The sequence below is a fragment of the Phoenix dactylifera genome, chromosome 1 (genome assembly GCF_051530095.1).
Source record: "Phoenix dactylifera cultivar Ajwa chromosome 1, Ajwa_hap1_PhDact_Kaust_v1.1, whole genome shotgun sequence".
In the NCBI taxonomy this organism is placed as follows: domain Eukaryota; kingdom Viridiplantae; phylum Streptophyta; class Magnoliopsida; order Arecales; family Arecaceae; genus Phoenix; species Phoenix dactylifera.
Window position 1 is genome coordinate 35,038,867 of NC_143190.1, and position 27,942 is coordinate 35,066,808.

Here is a 27,942-nt window from a genome sequence, read left to right on the forward strand (position 1 = left end):
AAAAAATTGAAAGGAGAACCGAATAAAAGTTTTCGGCGAACAACAAATGTCGCCGCGATTTGTGGTTGAAAGTACCCGCGTGCAGGCGGCAGAGCTGTGTTACACCATCCCTGTTGGAGAGACCTTGATAGCTCGGGACATCTGGGGTTCCCACTCTGCTTCAGTAGTATCTCGTACGGTGTTCTTCACCTGGGAGCCTCCACCCCCGAGTTTCCTCAAGATCAACTTTGACGGATCTATCCTGGATGGTGGCACGAGGGGAGGCGCGGGTTTTGTTATTCGGGACCCGTCTGCCAGGGTTGTGGCTGCCGGTGGCAGTCAGTTATTTGACACTTCGGTTCTGAGTGCGGAGCTGAGACCAGCCTGGGCGGGCCTTCGCCATGCCCGGTGCGTCTTACAGGCTAGGTCCATCATCCTCGAGGGTGATTCAGCCACCGTCATCAGTTGGATCCGGAGGGGTCCAAGGGGTGGCAGTAGTGACCATCCCTTGCTCCGTGACATTTGGGCTATGGCGAGGGATGGATGGACCTTTCAGGCCAAGCATATTTACCGTGAAGGCAATGGTGCTGCGGATGGGGTGGCTGCGTATGTAGCTTGTCACTCCGGAGGCACCTTGTGGACTGGTGATGGGGAGTTGCCCTTGGCGCTCCAAGGTATCCTATTTTTTGACTTTATTGGGTGTATCCATTTCCGTCAGGTATGATCCATCGGCCTTAGCAAAAAAAAAAAAAAAAAAAAAAAAACCGGAATAAAAGTTCTTATATCTAGAAATGCAGACATGAATCTAACATAAACGCAATTCATCTTGTCCTTGTATTTGTTTCTCATAGATGTCTTGAGACAAGAAGAACCATCTCATGCCTAACCACCACCCTCAAAAACAGAGCCACAGAGATATATTTAAACCAATCCATAACTCTAGGCTCGATGACATCAGGGTATAGTTAATCATTATTATTGAAGCAACATTTATTCCTTGGTTTAGGTTACAAAAATATCACCTCTTTCTCTAAATCCCAACACTGTTTTTCTTAATCATATCTTGCTATGGAGCTTATCTTTATTAAGCGCCTCTACATCCCTTCGAGGGGTAAACTCTGCATGCTTCTCAGCAAGAAATTTGGAAAAACGAGATCCTTTTCCTTCCCTGCTGCTCTTTTCTAATGGCAAATGCGACTTTGGAGATTGTGCGGGAACCAATGCCCAGATGGATGAGAGCAGTTCATTTGGTTTGTCTAGAACTTGTAATAATGAGAGATCCTGCTTCTCTGTCAGGGATACAAAAGGAAAACATCAATGAGAATAGTTACTTTTTAAGGTGCAGAGCCATAATGAATACAAAACCCTTAACTACAAAAAGTCCGAGCAAGTATAAAAGCCACCTGAGAACTTGAAGATAGGTTCCAAAGCTGCACAAGGTATGCTGAAGTTCAAATGCGGTATGATGTTCCCTCCACCATGCCTTGCATTGCTGGAAGAAGGAAGAGAATTAGCATGATTCCCAATAGATATTCCATGACACTAATAACTAGAGCTGATACTAATGCCGAGTCCGCAAGAGGCAGTTGCCATCTGCTATCTCCTATCAATCAAGAAGATCTCCATTTAAATATGGATAATCCATCATATGGTTTCCACCGAATAAACTGAAATATGCTCTTACAACAATAACTTCTGTAGCTCGTGATTGTCTCTCCTCCTTGTGAAGGTGAAGTAAAAATAAAATATTTACTTGACAGCATAAGGCATAAGTTTAATTAAGAAACAAGCATAAGACATAAGTTTAATTAAGAAACAAGTTTAGAATTAATCAATCTATAGGTTTGGTGGTAAAGACCAGAAATTATAATAGGAACTGCGAAGTAACAAAATCAACAAGTAGATAACATGAGCATTGGAAACATTTACAATACCAGGTATAAAACAAGTACATAGGTTACATAATTTGCTACCATGTAAAAGCCTGGCAACAGTCGTATCATTGACTTGTAACAAACAATTTTCTGCAGCATCTAAAGTGGAAACAAGAATTCTTCACCTTATTTGCTTTTTATGTTTAGACCCTGGAGTTAGGATCAACACACAAATTCCAGTATTTGGTATGCAATAACAGCTCCCTAGGAATGCACCATGAAGGTAAATAGAGAAGACCAGAAACAAGGCTATACCCCAGAGGAAAATTCCTCCGAGCTATTGAATCATTGGTGGACATATAGATCATAAGACAAAGGGTTAGTTCACAAGTGGCACTTACAAGTATTGAAAATTTGAAACTCATACAAATTGATGCATTGAACATGACCAAATTTAAAAGTCGTAGGCTTGGCACTACCATATTGGACTCCAAAGGAAAAAAAATGAGTAAAGCACTTAATTAGTGTCATCAGGAAGTACTAATGATGTTACAGAAGCCCAGCTTTCTGTGAAAGAAATTGTGTTCCAACTCAGCTGTAAAAATATTTGTGGAATAGCTATAATTTTTTGTAAAAGGAAAATACAGACTACAGGTCAGGTTGAAATAAGAATACTTAGTGCAGGTCATCCCTAAAAAATCAGGCAGTGGGCTGTGCTCAACTTACAAAAGAACCGAATAAGGGAGAGGCCTTATTAACTCAAATTGGTAAGGAAATAACTAATGAAACATAGATTGATAACCTCTCACAATCAACCGAGCTAATAATTCATAACTATTGGTATCCCTGATGGAGTTTTCAAGACTAGATAAGGGAAGCTTGTAAAGCATTATGTGCTCAAAGAAAAATTGATGAGCATTCTACATCATCTAGGACCAGCATACCACTCATAGAATATAGCATATCCTTGTGATTGTTAATCATATCAGTATTACTATTCAACAGTCATAATTTATATTAACAACTTAACACCATTGCTATATGTTCTCATCATTTAAATGTTCCTACTCTCCTTGTGCTCTTGTGCATGTGTACGAATCAATGTCACTGGAAAATGAATTACCTTGTGACAAGACCAATCATATGACCATCAGAATTGACTACAGCACCACCACTTGCTCCTGGATGAACAGCAGCTGTTGTTTGGAGCATGACTGGGATATTTTTTATCTCAGCCTCCATTTTTTTAGACCCATGGAGGTGCAGGGGTCCTGGCATCTTGACGACATTTGCTACAACTCCAGAGGAAACAGATGGGCAGACATCTGTGTTAAGGAGAAAACTAATAAGACAAATGGAAAGAAGATGAAGTTCAATGAAGCAGCACAAGAATAAAGACATGCTCAGACATCCAAATATATGCATTTCAGAGATAAAGGTATTCTGATGCTTCTTACCGGATCGAGGCCCAAGAAGACCGTGTCCAATAACGTGGACAGATAGACCTGAAGGCGGGCATCTGAATTCGGGATTGATTGCATGGAGTTGATTTGGAACAGATTCAAGTTGAAGCAGTGCGATGTCAAGTGGCCCCTTTGAAACATAAGCCACTCTAGCACTACACCATATTGGACACTCCATGTGATCCAAGCGAACTGATATGCTTCCATATCTGTTGTGACTAAAATTCAACAGTGACGCACCATGCTCCCTAACCCCAAAAGAACTGGAACCTCCCAGCAGTGATGGAAACAAGATCTGGCTCTCCTGTTCACCAGCGTTTCCTTCTTGCGAAGAAACAGGTATATCATGTCGAACAGATAATATGGTATTTTTGTCTGGTAGACCCAGTAAAGATGTTCTTCCAAATCTCCATGGTTCCACAATGTGCGCATTTGTGAGAATAAGGCCATGTTTATTGAGTACAATCCCTGAAGCCCAAGCTCCACTACCTACTGTAACAAGAACAATTGAAGAGAGAGCCTTTTTGAATGGAGACTGCAAGAAGAAAGAAAAATCAGGATGTAAACATCTTACAGAACTTGAGTTATTGCAACTCAGCATCAATTTTTCTCCTTACACTATCAATTTGTCTGTCAGTTTGTTCTTTCTGGGCTCTCTTAGGTTCCTTCTGCACCTGATTAACCCATGCAGTTGCTATTGCATCCCAAGTAATCACCAGCTGTATTCAAAGGACGGATAGTACGTACCATACTCTAAATGCAAAAGGAAAATTAAAGGGTGTAAAACTTACCTGTATCTCAGCTCTGCCATCTTTTTGTCTTAGTGGCGTTGTTAAGATACCAGTGAGACAAGCATGCTTGTCAAAAACAGGCCCACCTTCCATTCCTGGGTCATTAATTATCAAACTTGAATGTTAATATAGCATGAACGCTAAGACAGCATAGAACAGTATTCTATTTCCTGTACCAGGAAGACAATGAACATCAGCCATCAGTAGTGAGCTTTGATGAGAATGTGACGGGCAACAATTTGCTACAGCTCCATAGAATGTGCTGGATGAAAAAGAGAAGGGTCAAATAATCAACTAGAAAAAACAATCTGCAACGACGCAATAGACCTGGAATAAGCAGTACAACTCACAAAGTCCTCAGCCATCCTAAAAGGTATTGCAAATGGTGACTTCACAATGACACAAAGTAGAAATAAAATAAGCATATTCATTTGTATTAAACTAATAGGGAGAACTGTTTGGAACTATTACCATGTGAAAACTTGTTTATAAGGAATCTTCTGCAGGAAAGCATTTAAATCGTCATGATCACTATATCTAATAACACAATGTGTAGGAAAATTTGTATTTTTTGGAACAATTTGGCAATTTAACACCAAGTGTGTCTGGTCAGTCAGGATTTTGATTATTATTCCTTATACAGACTTGCCACAAATGGGAAGGGGGTGAGAGACATATGCTGATATTTATAGAGAACAAATGGACCATCATTATACAACCGAAGAAATTTGAGCTAGAGTGACATGATTTTTAGTATGAAACTCGTGGAGGAGTGCAATAGATGCATTGTTGACCACTTCACCTTATGGTTGTTAGATGCCGATATCTGTGTTCAATGCACATTGGTCAGCACAAGGCCATACCAATAAAGTACCAGCACTATGCTGGCACCAGAGGCATGGTACATCACGTCATGTTTACAGTGCTGGCATCAGAGGCATGCCATGTGTTAGGATGGTACGAAATGTATTGGTAAGGTACCAGTGCAGGTATCTGCACCAGTACTTCAACCCTTGCTTGATACTTCATGACAGGCATCTATAGCAAGCAGAAATGAAGTCACTATCCAAGGAAAGTTATTTTTGAGAGCATCAGAAGAAAATAATTCAATCACCAGTTTTCAGCCTTTCAAGTTGGTGTGTTCTATTTTTTCAGTCAAACTGAAAATATCTCTTTTCTCTCACTCCTGTTCCAACTCTGCTTATATCAGGAAATTCTTCAGGCTTTAGCCTGGTCTGAGTCCTTAAATTAATTCTGTTGTACAAGATAAAGTCAAAGTTTGGCTGCAGAAAGTAAGTAGTCAATCAGAACTCTGTGAACATATGAGCAGAAATTAAGAGAGCCAATCAGTTTAATGACATTGCATCAGAGCATTCTTTTGCTTTTGTGGTCTAACTTGGTCGAATAACTGTCTTCTCTGAAAGTCCCCTCCAGTCCATACATATATTCTCTATCCTATGCATGTTGATGCTTGTTACCTTAGCATATAAAGTATCATATGAAATGATTCTACATTATCTTTTCATTTCTTTTTCTGTTGTATCAATTAGACTATCACATAACTTACAAGATTATATATAGGACAAAAAAAGCATCTGAAGTATGATTTTCACAATGGAAAAGTGATGGATGGAACATAGTAACCCACAAAAGTAGAATGACAAATACAAATGATGGAACAAAAAAGTTCTATATTACCATACCTGTTAAAAAAATGCAATGGTGACAAGACCCCAAAAGGTGAACCCATCACTAAAAGAAGATTTCCTCTCTCTTGAGGTGGTGATGTATTTATGTGAATCAGTTTCTGAGAAACCATAACGAATAATTTCATGCTCATGAGCATGTAGCTAAACAAACTGTAACCTGAAACAGTGAAAAATAGAAAAGCATCCAAATTTTGTGGCTCTTCCTTGATTACGGAAAGTAATAAGTTGGTGAGCTGTTGAGAACTGAAAATATATATATACCTCAAGATCCAAATCAGGAACTCCAAGAATAGCTATTCTTGTGGCAGACTTCGCCATTTTGGAGAGATTGCTTGATTCATCAGATGACTGATTCCCGTAAATGTCAAGCGAAGACCTGATATCATTCCCAACCTGGCAAATATAAATGTACTAGTAACTTCCAACAACACAGTTTCTTTTAATAATTTTGTTACATCAAAAGAAAAGTACTAGTAGAAAGCTAGAAAAATACTCAATATATATCAATTTCTTTGCCGTAATTTGCATTGTAGAAAACAAATAGGACACATGAAAAAGATAAAAGTGAACATATGATATAAACCAAAGCAATATATCAAAGAAGCCAAATTGAATAAATAAGTGTAGTAAGGAAGGGATTGTCAGTAGAGAGACGCTGAAAAAGGTTTTTCTTCTAGAATGCTGAAGAACAATAACGTGGTATTGCAGCTTTTCTTCCTAACCAACCCCCTAGGAAAATAGCGATCTTCAAGTCAGTTTAGTATTCCAATAATGAATCACAAAATAATCTTAACACAGTGTATTGATTGTATCAGAATATACACCCTAAATTGATGGATGCTGCTTGTTGAGATCTATAGATGATTTTCCTACTCAGACCCATACATATCTGTTTGTTGAAACTGTTGACATCTGCCGCCGGCAAAAAAACAAAAGAAGAGAGGGAAGAGAAGGAAGAAGGAAAAGGAAGAGACTTAGAAAAGGAGAAGAAGAGGGCTGTAGTCTTGCATTCCTTTCCTCTCATCCAAAACTCCAAAAAGGAAAATAAACGGAAAAAGGGAAAAAAGGTATCCCCTTGCAGCCAGTCTTCTAATTCATTAATAGGTGTAGCCAGTGTAGACAGCCAGCCAAACACCAATATCTTATCAATCTGTTCCACAATGACTGTTGCATACGGAACTAAGAATAAACTAGAATGCATCTCCAAATCAACTTAAATTTCCAAAATAAAAGGAAAGGAATAACAGACAAAAGTATCACTGATTTGATCTGCCATATTTTGATATTCCTGCTCAAATCCAGATTTCTAATCTGCATAAATTGCCAACTTAAACCTGAAATAGGAGACACACTGCCACTCAAGGCTCATTTCAGCCCGGTTTTCCAGGCTTGCTAGGACCTTGTGCTTAGGCTGGTCCTGAGCAACTCCAGGTTGCAGTAAGAATGCATCATTTATATTGTCTTTATTGGTTTGCTGTATTTTAGTTTTACTCGAGCGGCACTTGGTCACCATAGATTTTATCTAGTCATATATCTTTTCCTTTTGTTGATTCTATGTATCTTTTCTTGAGAACCAGTCTCAATTGTCAAAGGTTTCAGAACTATAGATGATGAGATCCTTTCCAATTATGTGAAGAAGTCAACCTAATGGAAAATATCCATACATATGATCTTATTTTCTTTCTACATAATCATAACCATCTAGCTTTTTTCTGACTATTTGGGGTTGGCTTTATGGATCCTCATTCGCCAAGTATTCCTATCCAGGACCACTTCTGATGTTATTCCAAGTTTTTCCATATCCTCCATCACAACCTCTATTCATGTTAATTTAGATCTTCCTTTTCTTAAAATCTTCAACATAAACTCAAGTATCTCTCCTTATAGGAGCCTCCACAGATAAAGTACATAAAATAAGTAAAAGAATTCTAAAATGATAAATACATGATTAGAAATAAGAAGCAATACTTTATCATGATTCTGCATTTATCTTTACCAAAATTCCTATTTATTGGCATGTCCTTCATTTAGGAAAGGTTTTCTGATCCCTTACACTTCTGCCCAGGCCATTGCAGGCCATCCCTTCCTTTCTTTTTAAAATTAAATTTTTGTTTGCTCCAACTTGGCAACTTTGCACTAATCAATTAAATGGATACACTAACATGATGACTGCAGGCAAAAAGCACTACAATATTGAAAGGCAAAAAATAGATACAAAAATGAAAGCCTTGCAGTAATAAAAAAAGAAGAAAACCTGTTTTTGGAAAGCACCTACCGTCTCATGTTTCAAGGGTGCCAAGGACCAGCCCAATTCCCATGAAGAATGCTCAGATGAACCATTATGAGCACCAATCAAGGATAGGAGAGCAGCAGAAGATGCAGAAACATCGACCTATTACAAATAGATAACAATCTAAGTTAGGAAAGCCCTGTGGCAACCTTCACAGAATTTAGTCTAGATCCGGTGTATGGAAAACTAAGAAATAGTAGCCTCCACTAAAACTTTAAATAAAACTTGCATCAACCAACAGATAAGAACGTGGCAATTAACTATGCAATTTGGCATCAAAATTCTGTTAGAGGTAATAAGTATCAAGAAACAGCTCAGAAAGATATATTTCATCCAAAGTGATGCAACAGGTAAAGTGGCGAACTAATTGTAATGGTCTGGTCATGCACAACAAAGATGAGAGACATTAGAAAGGCAAAAGCATTGTGGGTAGAAATAGCGAGAGCCTACCAAAGCCAGCAGATGAGATGGAAGCCAACTATGAGAAGTCTCATGTTCGCCAAGCCCATTAGTCCCTGTCTTCTCACCCTCCAGTCAAGCATAAAACACAGTTTATAAGTAAGAAATGCATACAAGATGCAAGAAATACTTATAGTATATCATAGATACATATATCTTTAAACCTGACATGTGTGCTTTTGTGAATGATCCATCAATTCTTTAAGTAGATACCTCTACAAGAACATCAATGGAAGCACCGGGAATCAACTGGGGGACAAATTCCTGAACAAGTCCAGACACAAGACTTTTCCATTACAAGCAACCAAAAAACCCCCAACAATAAGTTATTTGAGCATGATCTCGGCATTAACCTGGGAGGGGTTATTTCTATATTGAGCAGTCATGAAAGGCTCCACAACTGATGCGACCGTAACAACAAGAGCACCAGAGTAACCATGGATGCTGCAGATATGATCGAAAACCGGAGGAGTGTCATTCAGTGAACCCATCGGCAGCAGAAGACCAGAGGCGGAGAGGATGGTCTTTCCTGACCTGAAAATTGTTAGAAATCAACAATTTTGCATTATTATTCAAAAATCGATCAGTTGATTGAAGGGTGAAAAAAGCTGACAGAAATCATAGAAAAATTCCATCGTAAAAGCAAAGAAGAAGAAGAAGAAGAATTTTTTTATCAAAAAACAGAAAGAGAAAACGAAAATGTTGATCTTGCTTAACTGATGAAGGTGGAACGCATGCCTCCGTATCTTTAGGCGTTTAGGATCCTGAAAGAAACGCGGAGAAAATGGAGAGGTTTGGTAAAGAAGGTAGGTATCAGCTCCAAAGTCATCAAAGAGCGAAACTGAGAAGAAGGGAGAGGGTAGAAACGGTGGTAGGAGAGGAACTCACAGGGCCCTGGATCCTGACCATGACCGAGAAGTCACGGGCGAATCGGGCAATTTCAGGCACCTCCATCTTCTTCTTCTTCTCCACCTCCAGTTCGAAGAACTAAAGAACTCGATGGACTGAAGAAGACCAGGTGAAGAGATGGAGTAGATGGATCTATTGGGGCCGTTTTGGAAGGAAAGGAGGCATTGGACGAAGAAGAAGAGGAGGAAGAAGAGGCTCGGCAGGGAGGAAAGCCCCACGGCGACAGAGGCTCCTCAGAAAGAAAATTTACTTGGAGGTACCTAACAAAATCTTTATTATACATTCGTTCCTAAGTCTTATATAAAGGGATGGCCATCGTTTGAGTGAGTCGGCTGGCTTTTATAGGACAAGACAAGGGAAGATTATGTAAAATTCCATCAGCTTTGGCGGAGGGGAGGAAAAAAAATACGGTGAACAGCAAAATTTTTTAAAAGAAATTATTAAGCTGAGGTTTTTTTAAAAAAAATAAGAAAAAGTAAGTTTGTTATAGAAATAAGTTTTTTTATATTTTAGAAAAAAAATGATATAAGACGTAAAAAATTAAAATAAGTTTTAAATATGTTTTTAAATATAAAATTAGATATATTTTTTTATTAAAGATGTAATAGATTTGTATATAAATTTTAAAAAAATAGAAACACTACTAAATATAAATTATTTTGAAATGTGCCACTATTCTATGATAAACTAAACATACAAAAAATTATTTATTAATATTTATTAATATTAATATAAAAAATTATTCTATGATAAGTTATGCAGGTAACGAGTTTCTATACTATGTAAAATCACTTTAATATTTATTGCAACAATTTTTTGTACTTTTCTCCACCACAAACATACTCTTTTCTTATTGTAGTAAATTGGAATTATTGTCACATCTCATTATAGAGGTAACGTAGCAAAATAAAAATCCAGCCACATATGATATTATATATTGAGAAGATCTAAAAGTCAAATAAGAATAAGACTTCTTCTACTAACAGAGTCCGTCAATCTTATAACTTTAAGAAAATAAAAAAATACATGCACCAAGGGATATCGTCCATGGAGAAAAATCGTTTGCACCTTTTTTCTTCCTCGTTCAGCCTCTCCATTTATTTTTTTACTTATCGATCCATTTATCCCATCCATAAAGTTTTCCTTCTCTTTTCGAGTCCCTTTCTCCTCTTATAAATTTTTTTTTATTTTCTAAGATCTTAGCACCTAAGAATTCATGGAATCTGAATGATATGTATAATATTTTTTATGTTAAACAAAGCTAGAAAAATGTGTATCGTTACTGGTAAGCAATATTTTTAAAAACTATGTATCAATTTACGTAGACGTATGTATTGGCTTTCAAGATGATTAATTTACTTAGTATGTATCACCTGACCATATATTGTGTAATAGTAAAAAACATGTTCTGAAAACTATGTATCAATTCACATAAAGATGTATATTGGATCACTGCTAGAAGTGTATCAAATAAGCTTGCAACATGTATCAAAAAGTTGATGAGTATATATCATAAGCTGTCTATCAGTACTGATGAGCATTACATTCTGAAAAAATATATCAATTTACTAGAGGTGTATATTGACTTACGGGATAATTAATTTGCTTGATGTGTATCATCTGACTATATAGTGTGTATGAGTAAAAAATATATTCTGAAAACTGTGTAACATTTATCTAGAGGTGTGTATTAGATCACTGATAGGTGCGTATCAGATAAGTTTGCAATTGTATCAAGAATGCGACGAGTGTATATCACATACCATGTAGTGTGTATTGATAAATATAATGTTTTGAAAAATATATATTAATTTGCTTGGATATGTATATTTGGTTGCTAGATAGTTATTTTACTAAGTGTGTACCACCTGATTGTGTACTGTTTACCAGCAAACACTATATTCTAAAAACTGTGGATCAAGTTACCTAGATGCATGTATTGACTTGCTAAATAACTAATTTATTTGGTGTATATTACTTGACCATGTAGCATGTATTGCGATTTCCATTTTTTTTTGTTTTTTTAATTACGAAACTAATGGCTCCAATAGTAAAAGAGATCCATAACTTTTGGGTTTTTTTTAATTAAAGATGAGCACTCGAAAAAATGTTGCAAAATAGGAATCCGCCATTTTTTTTTTTTTTTTGGGTACTAGACCCATATGATTTTTGTTCTCCATGTATAAGCCAAAAAAAACACCAAATGAGAGTCATCAAGATTCCAAGAACAATAATAAACTAAGCAATGCATCATTCTGTAACCTTAGGAAACTCAGCAATCGGATCCATTAAGCTCAACTATAAATCCGCACTGTAATTTGTGAAAGTGTAAACCCCGTTTTGGACTTCAGGAGCAAAATTGGTATTTTCGTCCGATATTAATATCTGGCCGCCGTGGCCGACTGGCAGTAAAAAACCGGGCTTGCACCTTCTGCGGGGAGATCGTGGGGAAACGCAGCGGAAAACGCGTTTCCATCTTAAAGCCAAAAGGCCGTTCCTTCCCACGCGCCTCTCACTCCGGACAGCGGTGAAACATCTGTAGCCGGACGCGGTTCCTTCACGCGCAAGTCTCGAGCAATTCTGCATATATATATATATATATATATATATATATAAAATTTATTTTTTTTTTCCAAGACCCACATCAGCTCGAATTCGGATTGCTTAGCCCTACATAGTCTCCTCCTCGCCGCCCTCAGTCGTCCCCCCTGTGTCTCACTCGCTCTCCTTCGCGCTGAGCGGGTGAGGTCAGCCCACCTCTCGCCCTCGATCTAAAGTAAGTCTCCCTCCCTCTCCCTCCCTCCCTCCCTCCCCCCTCCCTCTCTCCAGTAGAGTAGTGCTTCTCTTCTTTTGTTGGGAAATCTGAAATGATTTCTGCTGCCCTTTGAAGCCTTGGGGTTTTGGTTTTCTTTTCCACAAAGAGAAAATCTAGGGTTTTGGTCACAAGGAAGTAATTTTTCTTGGTTCACCGTAGTTACTGTGCCCGTCCACGAGGTTTTATGGTATCTCGAAAGCTAAACCCTAAATCTTTAGTACCGTACAGTTTCCTGAAGGATAGGCTGTGGAAATTTCTATAATACTATGATTCAATGCGAAGGAGGTTTCTTACTTTCACTAGGTGTTATAAAGAAGGGGGAAGAGCGGGGATTTTTCAGCTGCACGTTGATAGCTATTTTTGTCGCCAAGAATACAAGACGTTACTGAGTCGAATCCTAAATAGAAATAAACCAGGATAATAATATCAAAATTTCAAATTTGTAACTCGACTAATCAGGTGTTGCTGTCATATAAAGATCAGTTCTTGATGGGTTTTCAGTTCAGCTATCTTGGCTGATCAAAATTTCGAATTTTCGTTCCAGCTAACTTGCCTTCACAGACACATAGTGGTAGGTTAAAACTGGTTTTGTGATGTCGTCAAAGATAAATAATTTTGCACTTTAATGTGTGAAGCTGATGAGATATGATTTGCTGCATTTAAAGCTTAAGGATGGATAATTTTTGCAATTTATAGCAAAAGATCGCAGGTGAAGAGTTTGATGCATTTGGTATCTATAATTTAGAAGATAAAAACAATAGGATTTTCTTGGTCCTGGTTAGTCTTCTTACCAGCTTCATGATATATTTCAGGTTTTTGTTCTTGGGTTTGCTGTTCTACTTGTCTGTGTGCTATCTGATTGAGTTGAGAAGCAGATTCAGCTGTTTGCCAAAATTTCTTGGCATCAATCTTCTGAGTAGACGAGAGTATTTGAAATTTGATTTTGATCATGGTCTCTGAAGGCAACTTGATTACTATACAAAATGCACCTCTTCAATTCTTTCACCTGACAGAAATGCCTGGTGCTGAAAAACTGTCACTGAAGAAGAAGTTTAAGACCGAACTTGTCCAAGTGAGATCCGCAATTGAAAATGTCATAGTAGATTGTGAGAAAAGATTGTCTCAGAAACATTCTGCTGTCGTGGAAGACCATGTAGATGTCCTTGAAAATGGTGGTTCTGGTAACACTGTTGAATCTGTTCATTCCTTTTCTGATTCCGACAGCCAGCTGTTCTTGACCAGTGAGAATGATCAGGCTTCGATTAACAAGAAAAGGAAAACACCTGAAATAAACACAAATCAAAATGATACTGATAATTGTTCTAATAATGAAGAGATCATGCTCACTGAGAAGTCTGAACCAGCATCCATTGTGACTGGTGGTTATAAAGGAAATACCCGGGGAAAGGTGGACAGTCAAACTGGAAAAGGTGAGAAAATGGATATTACGAAGATGAGGGAGTGTGCTAGTATCCTGAGGAAACTAATGAATCATCCTTTTGGCTGGGTCTTCAAGCAACCTGTAGATCCGGTGAAGTTAAACATCCCAGATTATTTTGCAATTATCTCCAAACCAATGGACTTAGGCACTGTAAAACATAAACTTGCAAGCAAGCAGTACTCGAGCATTCATCAGTTTGCAGCAGATGTTAAACTTACATTCTCCAACGCAATGCATTATAATCCTCCTGGAAATGATGTCCATATCATGGCCAAGGAATTAAATAACATTTTCAATACAAGATGGAAAACATTGGAGGGAAAATGCAGAAAGGAAAGCTCAACATCTTTGCAGCAGTCAGTAAGGAACTTGCAGACACCAGCTCTTGCCTCAAGGCAAGTGGGTCAGGGAAAACCTGTCTGTCGCGCGGATTCATTGCCCGGAAGGTGCTTAACATCAGCTGACAAACTGAAGCTGAGAGAAGAGTTAGCAAATATGCCAGTAAGAAAAATGTCACCACAGTTGCTTGATTTTCTTCAGAAGAAAACTTGTTTACTTGGCAAAATTGAAGACATAATCAAGGTGGACATTGGTATATTTGATGAGGAGACTCTGTGGGAATTGCAACAGATCATAAGGAGTTCTGTGGATGTAAGACCTATTGAGGTAAGTAGTATGGGTAGAAGTATTATGCTATTGTAACTTGCAATCATGTTCTTGATGAAGGAGACCATTTTATTTCCCCTTCGTCTTTCTGATACTGAAATGTCATATTTTACAGTCTGAACAGGCAAAAAAAAGTGTCATGCGCCCTTTGCAGGACTCATGCAAAGGTCTGGATGTCATAATTTTCTTGACATTACCTGCCGCATAGCTTGTCTAAGGCCTAATTGACAAGATGTGATGTAGGTAATGGCGGAACCGGACTTAGATCTGATGGTGCCAATAGTAAAGCCCTTTTGAGCCTTTCAGCTTGTATGACATGCGCTAATATGGATAGCCACTGCAATTATCACAATGACTTTACTCAAGCTTCATCTAGTGGTCAGATACCAACTTTTCTTAGTTTGGCCATTTCGTTGGCTTTTGATGCTTACATTTGTTTTATGTTTTGGGCCAGATGTGGATTCTGAAAGATCTTCAGATAGAGAGGGTCATTCATGCCATTCCATTGCGTATGATCCGGTATGTGTTGAGTATGCTTTCCTTGTAAATGTATCAGCCTATTGGGAAGATAAAGTCTTTAGATTATGTACAACATAAGAATCCATTTACAGTCCTTTCATTGATCTGAACTAGCAGGATTTTAGGAAGACTAAAATTGGAATGCAGAGGATTGATCCAAATTCTGATTCAGATGGTGAGCACTATTTCTATTTTCTAACATCTATGAGTACTAAGTTTATTTTAAAATCATCATTTTGTCATGCTATTTACTGGTTGATATGTTGGAATGAAATATCCAGGGGTTTCAGTTGTTGACAAAGATGTTGTCCAATCTGGTTCTCATCCTTCTAGTCCAGCTACCACTGCTACAAAAGGTTTTCCTTATTGGTTCTCTCTCTGCCTGTCTTTTAATCTTGATTCAATATCTTGAATAAGACATAATTATTAGTCATCTCCACTTGTACTCCAGCTACCACTGCTAGGTAAAGGTCTTCCTTATATAACGCTTTCTTAGTTTTCCTCCCTGTTCTTCTCTTTTCTTCTTCAAGAAGACATGATTGTTATTCAGATTTACTAGTTTTTGATTTTGTTGATCATTAGCTTGGGTAATTTTTCTAATTGATGGTGCTTGGGTGCTGTTTCATATCCAGGAGAGGCTGATCTTTGTGCAGGGCAGTTATCACCAACTAAAGCTCTCCGTGCTGCAATGCTGAAGAGCCGTTTTGCTGACACCATCCTGAAAGCACAACAGAAAACACTTCTGAGTCATGTATTCCTTTTCTGTTGATGCTTTCGTTGATTTTACTTTTTATTAAAGATTGATCTAAGCTGTTGAAGAGCTTGACAAATTTGTGATTTGCACTGACCTGTTTATCTTCTCATCACTTAGGGTGAGAAAGTAGACCCGGCAAAGTTGCAGCGAGAAAGAGAAAAGTTGGAAAAGAAGCAGCGGGATGGTAAATGATGTCTATGTGCCCTATGAATTCGAATACCTGGATATTCATGCAAAGTTGTTTCATTCATTAAAATTGTGGTTTTTTCCATTCTTGGAAAGCATGCTGGTAACCGTGACGATTAATATTGTGTGCTGTTAAAATCTGTTGTGCATACATTTATCTTACGCCATGTTATAATTAGAAAGAAGCGAAGGTATCAGCCTTCACTTTCTATATCGAGAGAAGATTTTGTAGCTTGCATTTTTACATAATTAATAGATTAGAGAATGTAAAATTAGTAATATAAAATAACTATTTTATTTTTTTGGAAATTATGCGATTATTATCAAGATGATTAGTGATTATGCCTATAGAAGGTGTTTTTATGGAGATAGTTTATAATTACAGTTAACTTTTATGCATGTTTTTCAATATGAGTCCTTCCTTTCGTTCCATGTCAAGGGCTAATTACTTATCAAAGCAAACACACACACACACACACACACACACACACAAAAACTCTTCCTTACAACATTCGACTCTAAAATTCCAGCCTTTTCTTGTCACTGGAGCATCTTCTATTATTGCATGTACTAGTGACATTTTTTATGCGGTCAACTTCCGAGCTCCATGAAAGATCTTTCTCCAGTGCACTACTTCCAAGGTCTGTTGTTGATAGATTTGTTGCTCGTCCATTTTGTTACTCATCTATGGTGCACAGATTATGTTGTTTCACCCTTTCTGTTACTCAGCTTTTTGAGTTCATTCACCCTTTTTGTTATTGATTAATATTAGTCCTCTAGACATGAGATCACACCACTCTGGAAGTGTTTTCCTTCGATCACTGTCCTCTAGTTCTGCTAGAAAGGCCTTTATCTGTCTTTGCAATTTCACTAAATGATACGCAAAATTGTGGAATTAATCATTGTGGTGTATTTGCAGAGACTCATTTTGATCCCATTATCATCAAATATTCTATATTTGTTTTATTCCGGGCTGGCTCGTTATTACGCATTAAGCCTTTATCTGCCTTGCTTTTCTTCCATAAGTAACAAAGAGATATGCTGTTTTATATCATCGAATTGCATTGTATATACACATTCAGCATTGTCCAGTCAAAAGAACAAGCTGTTTTATCAAATATAATGCCAAGGATTTTGCATTGAGAGTGGCAAATATTGCAGGGCATACTAAAAACACTAGTATTGAGATACCTGTATCTCTTAAATTTTAATGTCAAATGTAAAACATTTGAGAGTTGCCTTTCCTATATTCAGAGCACATCTACCTCAGATTGAAATGTACTCTTTTAGTCCTAGTGACCTGTAGTACGCAGGAATAATGGAGAACATGTGTATCAGTGGTTACCCTTGCTAGGATTGATAGCTAAATGACAATTTTTAAAGCCAACCCCATATAGTTGTAACAAGGCTTGATAGTTGGAAGTTCTGTATAGTTTTGTGCTTGTAGATGATTGGCGTATGAAAAACTCCATACTCTTGATATCAGTTCCGGAATTAACTTTCTGCTTGTAATTTTTTTCCTTGGAGCAGAAAAGGCAAGGATTGAGGCCGAAGTCAAGGCTGCTGAAGCAGCTGCACGAATGAAGGCAGAAGCTGAGATGAAAATGCAAAGGGAGAGGGAAAGAGAAGCAGCTCGCCTGGCACTGCAAAAGGTCTTGTTACATATTAATTTCGTAAATGTAGCCAACTGATTTCTGTTTTTATTTCTTCTTCTTCTTCTTCTTCCAGATTCTGAGTCCTCAAACTGATATGATTGTATATTTTGTGTTCTTTTTTCTTCTTCTTCTTCTTCCAGATTTTGAGTCCTCAAACTGATATGGTTGTATATTTTGTGTTCTTTTTTGTTGACAGATGGAAAAGACTGTTGATGTTGACAATAGCCATTTAGTGAAAGATCTTGAAAACTTCGGATATCCACAGCCAGGGCACAACCTTGACATGCCTGATGAAATGGTTGTTAATTTTATGGACGGGTTTGAGGTGCAGTCTGGTCTTGCTCATCCGTTGGAGCAGTTGGGTTTGTTCATGAAGAACGAAGATATGGATGAGGAAGTTGATAACTGGATCTCGGCCACCGACAATGGTGACGTGGAAGAGGGGGAGATAGGTTGTTCGTAATCTTATCACATGTCCTTCTGTAACGTTGCCCTATATCAACATTGGGGTGATAGGTGATAGTAGTTCTGTTGTTCTGTTTCAAGAGGGAAAGCGAGGAAGAACTTCAGTGTGATTTCTTTTTTTCATTCTACACTGGCTTGTGATTCTCCATCACTGGCAGCTGATGATGTGAGATGCACAATTTGATATTGGGAAATTTTGCAGCCGGATCCTAAATTATTGAAAGAGAAAAGAATGAATAAAGAAATATGTGATCTTGTGGCACCCTGTTCAAAGGACAAAAAGAAGTCTTGTTCCCGCGGTTCATTGTTCAAAACTAACTGGGATTTTTCACCGAAGCAGTCTTTTAGCCCGAATGGTTGCTGCCAGTCTCTCTGACAGTCATGGTGGTACTCTGGAGATTTTAAAGTTAATGTAATTTCCGTGCTGTTTGAGATAATTGTGATGCAACCTGTGGAGGCTTTAGCCTTTATGTTAGCTAGTTTTCAATTTTCATCGAGGCTTTTAAACCGTGTTCTTGATTTTTTTTTTTTTTTTTAAATTTCATCTCATATATGTGGACATTTTACACTTTATTATAATGGTTATATTACGATTTATTTTTTTTTTGTGCAAATAAGTAGCAGAAATATGAGATCTATCTGAATAATGTTATCAGCAAACTAAATTTTATCTTACCTATTTACTGCATCAGCAGACTAGTTTTTATTCTGGCTTTGCTCGCACTGAAACTGAAACTTTTATGGTGCCATGCAAATAAACTGAAGCAGCGGTCCCATTGCTTTAGCAAGATGACAATTGCTACTGGCTCAATCCATTCTGTTTTCCCCCCTTTTGGTGTTCAATCCAATCTTCAAATCTTCTTTGGTTTACAGATAAATCTCCATAAACACAATATTTGTTAAGCTTTAGTTGCATTTAAACAATCAAACAATTAACTTGATTATTTGACAAAAAGCTCCAATGATGAGCGTTACTTTCTTGAAATTTCAGAAGGGAAAATGCTTAATGTACCTCCGACGTGGCTTTTCCTAAGCTACCATGTTAGCTTCATCAACAACATTCCCCATTAATGGTGCACAGAAACCCACTTTGGCACCCGTTCATACATGCAAAGCACTACTCTTTCGGAAAAATATAAAACAACTCTAGTTTTAATTAATAATAAAAATATTAAGCATGAAAGGAATTAACAGTTTTATCGAATAAATGAAGAATAAGCTTTAATAGAGTTAGTGAAATAAAAATATTTGAAAACAAAGGAGGGCCTCTGGTTCCTTACGAATGAATAAAATATATGTACTTGTAAAGGCTGTAGATTGGCACTCTACTATGACACTTATACATAATTTGATTCTATCCTTATTTCTAAAATCAGATATTATTGTATAAACTATGAACTCATTTACATAGTTGAATCACTAATGGTTGTTATTTTAACTAGCTCAACAAATGTCATTGTTAAACAATATTTCTTACTGTAGCAACCAACTTAAATATCCATTATATATATTGATTATGTTCCTCTCTCCACAAGAGAGGGTATTTACTCCTCTTAGTTTCAAAAATAATAAAGAAGTATTCAAATTGAAAATCTACACCGTTATTCATAATCTATAACATTATAAATATCTAAAAATCAAAGATCAAATATTTTGATAATATGTAACCTATATATTATGTGGAGACAAAAAGAAATGATTTTTGTGTTTGAGTTGAAAATCTATTTTATTAGCTATAATCTAATATATGTTGAGAATCAATAGATTTTAATACTTAAATCATAGCAAAACATAACCTTATAGCTTTTTAACATTCAATTTTGTATTCATATGATATGTACATTACAAACTGCTAGAATATATGATTTTTAGCTTTTACATATTTTTAGTGGTATAGAAGGTAATTGGCGGTGTGGATTTTTGATTTGGATGCAGAATTATTCATCCTGGATTTGAGAGATAAAGATACTCTTTCATACGAAGAGAAGTAATACTTTGCTCTTCTTGATAGTAGAGGGCGTTGCTCAATTTAGATTCAAAAAATCAACAATCAAACATTCAAATCAAAGAACTATACTATTAATTATGATATATATTGTTAAATATATCTAGAAAACGAAAAGTTATATTTTGATGCTCTCAAGCCTATAATTAAGTAGGTAAAAAAAAAATAGACAGTTAAAATGACATAAGATCATATTTTGTTATGACCTAAGTGTTAAAATCTATTAATTTTTAATTTATACATGTTTTAATAGATATAGGTTATGATTAATGATGCGAATCTTTGATTTGAATATTTGATTATTGATTTTGGATTTAAAAAAAAGTAGGTACCTTCTTATCTCTAGAAGAGTATAGTCCATCCCATCCCATGTATAAAGATGGATTTTGCTTCTTTAGTAGAAAGAGGGTCTCAGCTTTTTTTTTTAATATCCAAAATTAATATATATATATATATATAATATAATATAATATAAAAATAAGCGGATGCAGAGCTCGGTCATTTAATTTAACGCAAAAGTTTTTCCGGAAGGTATTTTTGTAGTTTAGGAGAAAAGGAAGGGCAGTTCAAATTAGGATCTTGCACCCTTCCATCATTTAATTTCGCATGGAAATGTTTCTGAAGGGCATTTGTGTAGTTTAGGAGAAAGCAAAGAGTATTTCTATGGTTGTCCCAGTGTGACACTCCCATCGCAAGGGGTGGTTCTATATACACCCCCCCTATTGCTCAGGACACCCCCCAAAAATTAAAAAAAAATTAAATACTCTCTACACCCCCCCATTTGCTAAGGACGGGTAGTTCTAAATACACCCCCCCTATTGCTCAGGACACCCCCCAAAAATTAAAAAAAAATTAAATACTCTCTACACCCCCCCATTTGCTAAGGACACCCCTAAAAAATTAAAAATTCCTAAATTACCCCCACCCTCCCCACCCCCCACCTCCCCACCCCCGCCTCTGCCTCCTCCTCCTCCCCCCTCCTCATCCTCCTCCTCCCCCTCCCCCTCTTCCCGCCCACCTCTGCCTCCCCCTCATCCCTCTCCCCTCCTCCTCCGCCCCGCCTCTGCCTCCTCTTCCTCCCCCCTCCTCATCCTCCTCCTCCCCCTCCCCCTCTTCCCGCCCACCTCTGCCTCTTCCTCATCCCTCTCCCCTCCTCCTCCGCCCCGCCTCTGCCTCCTCCTCCTCCTCCCTCCTCCCTCCTCCTACTCCTCCACCCCTCTACCTCCACCCCCCATCCCCATCCCCTCTTACTCTGCATCCCCCTCCGCCTTCTCCCCCTTCTTTGCCTCCTCCTCCACCCCCTTCTCCTCCACCTCCCCCTCCTCCTCCTCCTCCTCCTCCTCCACCTCCCCCTCCTCCAACTACCCCTCCCCCCTCCGCCGCCTCCTCCCCACCCTCCTCCCCTCCCCTCCGCCGAACAGAAGGATTCTGTTCGGTTGAGGGTTGCCGAACAGAAGCCTTCTGTTCGGCACTGGATCGCCGAACAGAAGCCTTCTGTTCGGCACCGTTCAGCCGAACAGAAGCATTTTGTTCGGCGATCCAGTGCCGAACGGAGCACGAAACGGAGGAGGAGGAAGGGGGGGTGTACTGAGAAAATTTCAAGGGCGATATGGTAATTACACTAAAGGTTAGTTTGGGTATTTTTTTTTAAATTTTTGGGGGGTGTCCTGAGCAATAGGGGGGTGTATTTAGAACTGCCCGCTAAGGACACCCCTAAAAAATTAAAAATTCCTAAATTACCCCCCACCCTCCCCACCCCCTCACCTAAATTGCTCTCTACACCCCCCAAACCCCCCCCCACCCCGCTCTTCCCCTCCAAAACACCCGCCAACGCCCAAAACCCCCCCGTTCCCCCTTCTCCCTCTCGTCGCCGGCATTCTCCCGATCTCCGACCACCTCGCCGGCTTCTCCCGGAACCACCTCTCCGGCCATCTCCCGAGCAACGAGCACCTCGCCGGCGCCTCCACGACCACCTCGAGGTAGCTCCCCCCCCGCCTCCCCAAGTCGTTCGTGTTGCCCAGTAGATACAACCCAAGAGGGGGGGTGAATTGGGTCTTTCAAAACTTTTATGCTACTTCTAAAACTTTTTGATTAACTATGCTAAGTTGTATAGATGCACAGTGAAAGTTAAACTTAGCAAGGGTTTGATGTATAGACTTCGACTTGATTAAATATGCTTGCAACTAAAGGATGTGCGGATAAGAATTAAGCAAGCAATTTATCTAAGTAAGTAAGTGTGTTAGTTAGACAATAACGAGAGGCATTACAAACACAAAGGACATATAGTGGTTCGGTGCACCCCAGCACCTACATCCACTCCCCAAGACCTCTTGGGAATTTCACTATAATCCTACCGATTACAGCCGGTTGTTTTACAAGCTCACAACCCAACTTGTTGTTTTACGAGCGCACAACGAACTCGGTCGGTTTTTCCAGGCTCACCGACTAGAACCACTCCGATTGTTTTCCCGGGATCACAATCGAACCCTACTCGTTGGTTTTACCCTCGGCTCACCAACAAACCTAACACAGTTGGTTTTCCCTTTGGCTCACCAACAAACCTTACACAGTTGGTTTTCCCTTTGGCTCACCAACAAACCTTAACCCCTTGATTCAATCCCTTGATTGAATCAAGTTACAAGATATTAAAACAAAGTATAAAACAAAACAAAGCTTCTTAAACAAGCAAATATGACAATATAAACAAATAGAGTAAAGAGAAGCCCTCAAACGAGTTTTGAAGATGAAGGAGCCCGGCTTCTTCTTTACTTGACCCTCTTCTGATTTGGCACGAAGTAGAGGATCACCGAGGCAGCACACGGATGGAGAAGAAGCTTTGGGATTCACTTGGATGCTCTTCTTCTCTCTATTTTACTTTGAATGGCCCTTTTGTGCTTATGGGAGATTTTCCTTGTAATCTCGTTGGAATCTCTTTCCTAAATGATCTCTCCCACTTCCATAAGTTCTCCCCTAGCTCTCTTCTTGTTTTTATAGCTTTAGATGGCGTGGAAACAAGAATATAGCCGTTAGAGACAAGAAAAAGAGCCGTTGGACACAGTCTGCATTTCCTGACAATGTTACCGTTGGGATCGGAGTCGACTCGCGCGATCAGGAGTCGGCTCGCCTGTTGCAGGAGTCGGCTCGTGTTTTACCGGAGACGACTCGGCCACTGTTCCAAATTTGAATTAATGTGCTTGCCTCGACTGGGAGTCGACTCGTCTTAACCTGGAGTCGACTCGCCAACTTCTGGAGCTGACTTGGCAATTTCGGAGTCGGCTCATCCACTGAAGTCCGTGGATCCAATTTTGAATTTTGTCCTCTCGAGTCGACTCGACTGTCCTGGGAGTCGACTCGAATCTCAGAGCCCGAACTCCCGATCCTCTGTCTTTTGGCTCGTCCAGTCTTGGAGTCGACTCGAACTTCCTTGGAGTCGACTCGGCTCTCAGTTTCTGAAAATTAGTCTTCTGTGTCTTTGGTGAAGTGCTGCCTTGGAGTCGACTCGAGCTGTCTGGGAGTCGACTCGAATCTCAGAGTCAGCAAATTAGTCTTCTGTCTTCTTTGGGGTCGCGGTGTCTCGGAGTCGACTCGTGCAATGCGGGAGTCGACTCGAATCTCAGAGTCCAGAAACTGCCCTCTGATTTTTTCTTTATGTACCGCTGAGAGTCGACTCTTGCTTTCTTTGGAGTCGACCTGCCAACCATCGGAGTCGACTCGCGTTCCACTGGAGTCGACTCGAATTTCAGACCCGAAAACTGCTCTCTGACTTTTCTGCCTGTGACTCCTAGGAGTCGACTCATACTTCCCCGGAGTCGACTCGGTAAACATTGGAGTCGACTCGAATTCCTCAGGAGTCGACTCGAAGACTATTCTTTTGAATTTTTCCTTTGATTTTACTCCTCCAATTTGAATCCTTTGAACTTTAAGCTTGGGCCAATAAATTGTAGCTTTCTTCCAACTTGAGAGCTTTGGAGGCCTTCTTGTGTTCTCCCAACTTGCTATGTTCCTTGCAAAATAAATATCTTTCTCCTTGCAACATAAACATTAGTATCTATACTTCAAGGTTTTGTGATCATCAAAATCAATCTATGAATCAATCTTTGGGTCATCAATCTCCCCCTTTTTGATGATGATAAAACTTGGAGTATATGCAATATAAAAGATATTGTTTTCTAGAAGTAATACATAGCTAAGTTGCATGAAGTAGAAAACATATATATTTAAAAAACATACTTCATGATAATGCTTTAGATTTAATCAGCTTAACACAATCAACATATTTCAATTTAAGCTGATTTGTATTCAATTCAAAGCATAAAGGCATTATGAGCATATACTTAGATATTTCTCCCCCTTTTTGACAACATCAAAAAGATAGTGAAACATTAAGCACAAAGATCAGAATGCTCATATATTTCTTTTCCTTATTGTACTCTGATTTGCAAGTCAAATTATTGCAAGGATATGAATCATATAACTCAAGGCAATAATATTAGAATCAGATTAATGAGCATAGATCAGAGCCAATTAAGATAATTTCAGAGCAGAACACATCGAATGTGATACCACAGATAGTTTTCTAAGCAAGTGTAGGTGGAATCTTTCTTAAGTTAATTCAAGAAGTACCACACGAATGGAAATCTAACCTCTCTTCAATAATAAGTATGAAAGCTTGTTCATTTAGGACCTTTTGCCCAATCTATTAAGTATTTTATCAACCATGAGAGCAAATTAATTAATTCTCTTAATGACATCAATGTTCTTTTATGATAATAGGAGCATTGGGGCACAAATATCAAAATATACATTCATGCAATTTTTGATACATCTTAGAGCTCTTTTAAAGACTTTCTTTTATTTCTTTAGAAAATAAGCACAATTTGATACATAAAATAATGAATTTGCACAAAATTGAAGTTCCAAAAACCAAGCCAATTAGAGCTCATTAGTGAAGTTTAAAAAAATAGATTTTCTAAGAGATACTCAAGAAAATTTAACACATTATTCTCCTCCTTTTTCATTAAATTAGAGGCTCTTAAGATTTGCAATTTGGTTCAAGAGTGATGCATGAGATATACTAACCAAATAACATGCCTCAAGGTGTATCATAAAGATTTTCAGATTTAAATTTCAGATGATATATATTGGAGAGTATTAGAATCACTTTTCATTTAGTATTCTTTCTCTCTCCTTTAGTTATAGATTTATGCGATTAAGTTCCATAAGACCTCTCCTTCTGAAATTTTCTTTCTCCCCCTCAATTGATCATTCCATTTAAGAGTTTAGAATCCTAAGATGATGTTCAATAAAATTGTCAATCTCAAAAATATATTTTCTATAAGTTTCAGCTTATTTTCATAAGACTCAAGGTTTGAGATAAGACAACCTTTATAGAACTCATCTCAAGGTAATTTAAAGCATGTCTTGCAATATAAGGAAGTTCATAAAAATCAATCCATAAGATTTAAGGTATACATCAAATTGAAGTAACTTTAGGATAAGATACTGAATATCTAAAGCTCCCCCTCAAAAGATGCATACTTCTTTAATCATTCTTTTCTTTTGTTGAATTTCAAATTTTAATGACAAACGTGAATAGAACTGAAATTCTATGATATCGAGAATGGAGAGTGATCAAGAATTATTCAAAATTTATAGCAATCACCCTTTTTAATCTATCAAGAACAAGTTATGCTTCCTCTTAATCTTTGAGAAAATGTACTGAAATATTAATCAGAAAATGATTCATTTGACGCTCAGTTTCTTTCAACAGCATTTACATTTTCTTTCTTTTAGAGTCATTTGAGTGAGGTGAAATATTTCTAGTTTTTAGATCATTCACTCTATATATATTCTGATGGAAATCTTTAAGAATGTAGGCGAGAAAAATATATAGATGATCATTGAGGTATATATATTTTTAGAACTCAATTTCTTAATCATAGTTTTTCAGCGATGTATACATGAAGCTCAATAAATTTTTAAATATTAAAATAAAGTCATATATTTTAAAAATATTTACTTGCAATCAAGATCATCGTAAGACACATCATTTGAATCAAAATTAGTATACTTTGAAGATAAGAAATGATATGTTTCGGATGCGTATCGGAGCAATCAAAATAAATTCTGTTTTTCTTACATTAATATTTTATTTAGTAATCATATGGAGTTTAAACTTTTATACAAAATCGGATTCTGAATTACATAGGATTTTTAATAGAAGCTTTCTAAGTCATAATATGAGATATGTATCTTTCACAATATAGCTCATCTTAAATTGTTACGATTGAAAAATACATATTTCAATAACATTAAAGCACTTTCAGAATCTTTGTGTTTAATTTTGAGTTTCGATACAAAATAAAGGATATTTTAACAAGTATTAGGACATTATGTATCAAAGTTAGGCAAGTAGAAAGATAGATCAATATCAATTTATTTTCCCTAAATAGAGATGTTCTTCTCTTCTCCTTTCTACAATTTTATTTAGCTTTCAGATTTTAACAATGATTGTGAATGACAAATCTGAAATTTCTTTTCAATAAAACTAAACAAAAGATGTTATGTAGCAATTCAAACATTCAATCAAATTGTCCAAGTATGAAACATTACAAAATATTGAGAACCCATAAATCAAGACATCATACCATATGCAAAATATACCATGTGTTAAGTCATGCATTAAAATACTAAGAACAAGAATGTCAAGGATCAAAATCAATTCTTTTCAAATAAACCCCCCTATTTAAATATAATCTTGCAATGATTTCATCCTTAAAGTGTGTTTTCAAGTGATTAAAAATTTGACTTAATTCTACTTTCATTTACTTTGTTTTTCATTTATAACTTTCTTATGCTCTATACTCTATTTGCTCCCTATCCGGTGGAGTTGGGAAGGGGCACGAGGTACTACCACTAGCCTCCCTCTTGTGCCGTCCCTAATATGCCCTACACCGAATAGTTGGGTCAAATAGTGCCGGGTACTACCACTAGCCTCCCCATTGGCACCATCTGAGCAATATAGAAAGGTTAAAATGTTTACTTCAAAACCTCCCTGTTTAAGTGTAATTAATTATGGATTTTATCCCTTCCAAAAGAATGCTCACACAAGTCTCACAAATGTGTCGAATATATTAAGTTTGTTTTGCTTTTCCTTAAGGTTGAAGTGTTTGCCTCTACTTGGATTTTACTTCTCTTGAATAATATCCATTTTCTTTTCTTTATTTCTCTCTCTTTTTGTTATTCTCAAGTAATTTTCATGAGAGAGCAGAATAGAGAATTAATCTTACGTATCATATATATGTATATCATGCAAACAACATTTTCATTATGCTCAAGGATTCATAACTTCTCACAAGTTATTTTACATCCAAAATTTTAAGCATATACTTGTGTATTTCATGGTTATGATATAGGCTAAGAAATCATTTAGTTTGGGCAAACCATGAAACAATTTCTAAAAGCATAAGTCAATTAATACATATATGGACATGATATCAAAAGATTAACAATTAATGATTTTAATCATGTCATAATAAGATTTAAAGTTATTGACTTTGCTCAGCTAATTTATGAGAGAGATATCTAGAATTACTTATTCATTATATGTTCTTCAAGCCAAACTAGATTTCTTATGTGTGAACTTTTGGCTGAAGAAGATCCTCTCTCTTGTTTGCATGTGGATGTTTATTGTATCTTATGTGGAGGTGTCCTTCAAGCTGAAATCACTCATTTTCTTGCTCAAGGATTCTGCATTATTATCAAACTCCTTTTCTTTCTTGAAAGAAAGTCTTTAGTTTCTTTAAGATACAAAACATTCATATAGCATATTTCTTAACTAGGTAACTCAACCTAAGATATGATAATAATTGAATGTTGAGTCACTTTACTCAAGAAATTGCCTAAACATAAGCAAACATATGTCACTTGAACTAAAGAGATAGTTTCATTAACCAAGACTGT

General features: G+C 37.4%; 2 protein-coding genes across 4 annotated transcripts; one reads left to right on the forward strand and one right to left on the reverse strand.

Annotated features, from left to right (window-relative positions):
- Positions 1-933: 933 nt before the first annotated feature.
- On the reverse strand, positions 934-9,788 carry DEG15 (protease-like protein). Of its 3 annotated transcripts, none has more exons than XM_088722677.2 (15): positions 9,454-9,788; positions 9,283-9,329; positions 8,919-9,099; positions 8,779-8,829; positions 8,557-8,634; positions 8,092-8,208; positions 6,078-6,209; positions 5,811-5,914; positions 4,284-4,369; positions 4,108-4,202; positions 3,934-4,035; positions 3,311-3,851; positions 2,977-3,178; positions 1,383-1,471; positions 934-1,268 (listed from the first exon to the last, which is right to left on the reverse strand). In XM_088722677.2, exons 1-15 carry the CDS (start codon positions 9,517-9,519, stop codon positions 1,036-1,038), a joined length of 2,124 nt encoding a protein of 707 aa, XP_088578803.2. In that variant the 5' UTR covers positions 9,520-9,788; the 3' UTR covers positions 934-1,035. The 3 variants fall into 3 exon arrangements, with proteins under 3 accessions (XP_088578803.2, XP_008789792.4, XP_088578805.2); XM_008791570.5 differs by having other exon boundaries at positions 8,071-8,208; XM_088722679.2 differs by lacking the exon at positions 9,454-9,788 and having other exon boundaries at positions 8,730-8,829.
- Positions 9,789-12,090: 2,302 nt separating this feature from the next.
- LOC103707184 (transcription factor GTE11-like) lies at positions 12,091-18,482 on the forward strand. The gene is made up of 11 exons (XM_039126066.3): positions 12,091-12,250; positions 13,102-14,396; positions 14,512-14,563; positions 14,640-14,774; positions 14,851-14,915; positions 15,033-15,090; positions 15,197-15,271; positions 15,548-15,666; positions 15,787-15,853; positions 17,386-17,507; positions 17,707-18,482. The coding sequence occupies exons 2-11, from the start codon at positions 13,239-13,241 to the stop codon at positions 17,971-17,973; spliced, it is 2,118 nt and encodes a 705-aa protein (XP_038981994.2). The 5' UTR covers positions 12,091-12,250; positions 13,102-13,238; the 3' UTR covers positions 17,974-18,482.
- The last annotated feature ends 9,460 nt before the right edge of the window (positions 18,483-27,942 follow it).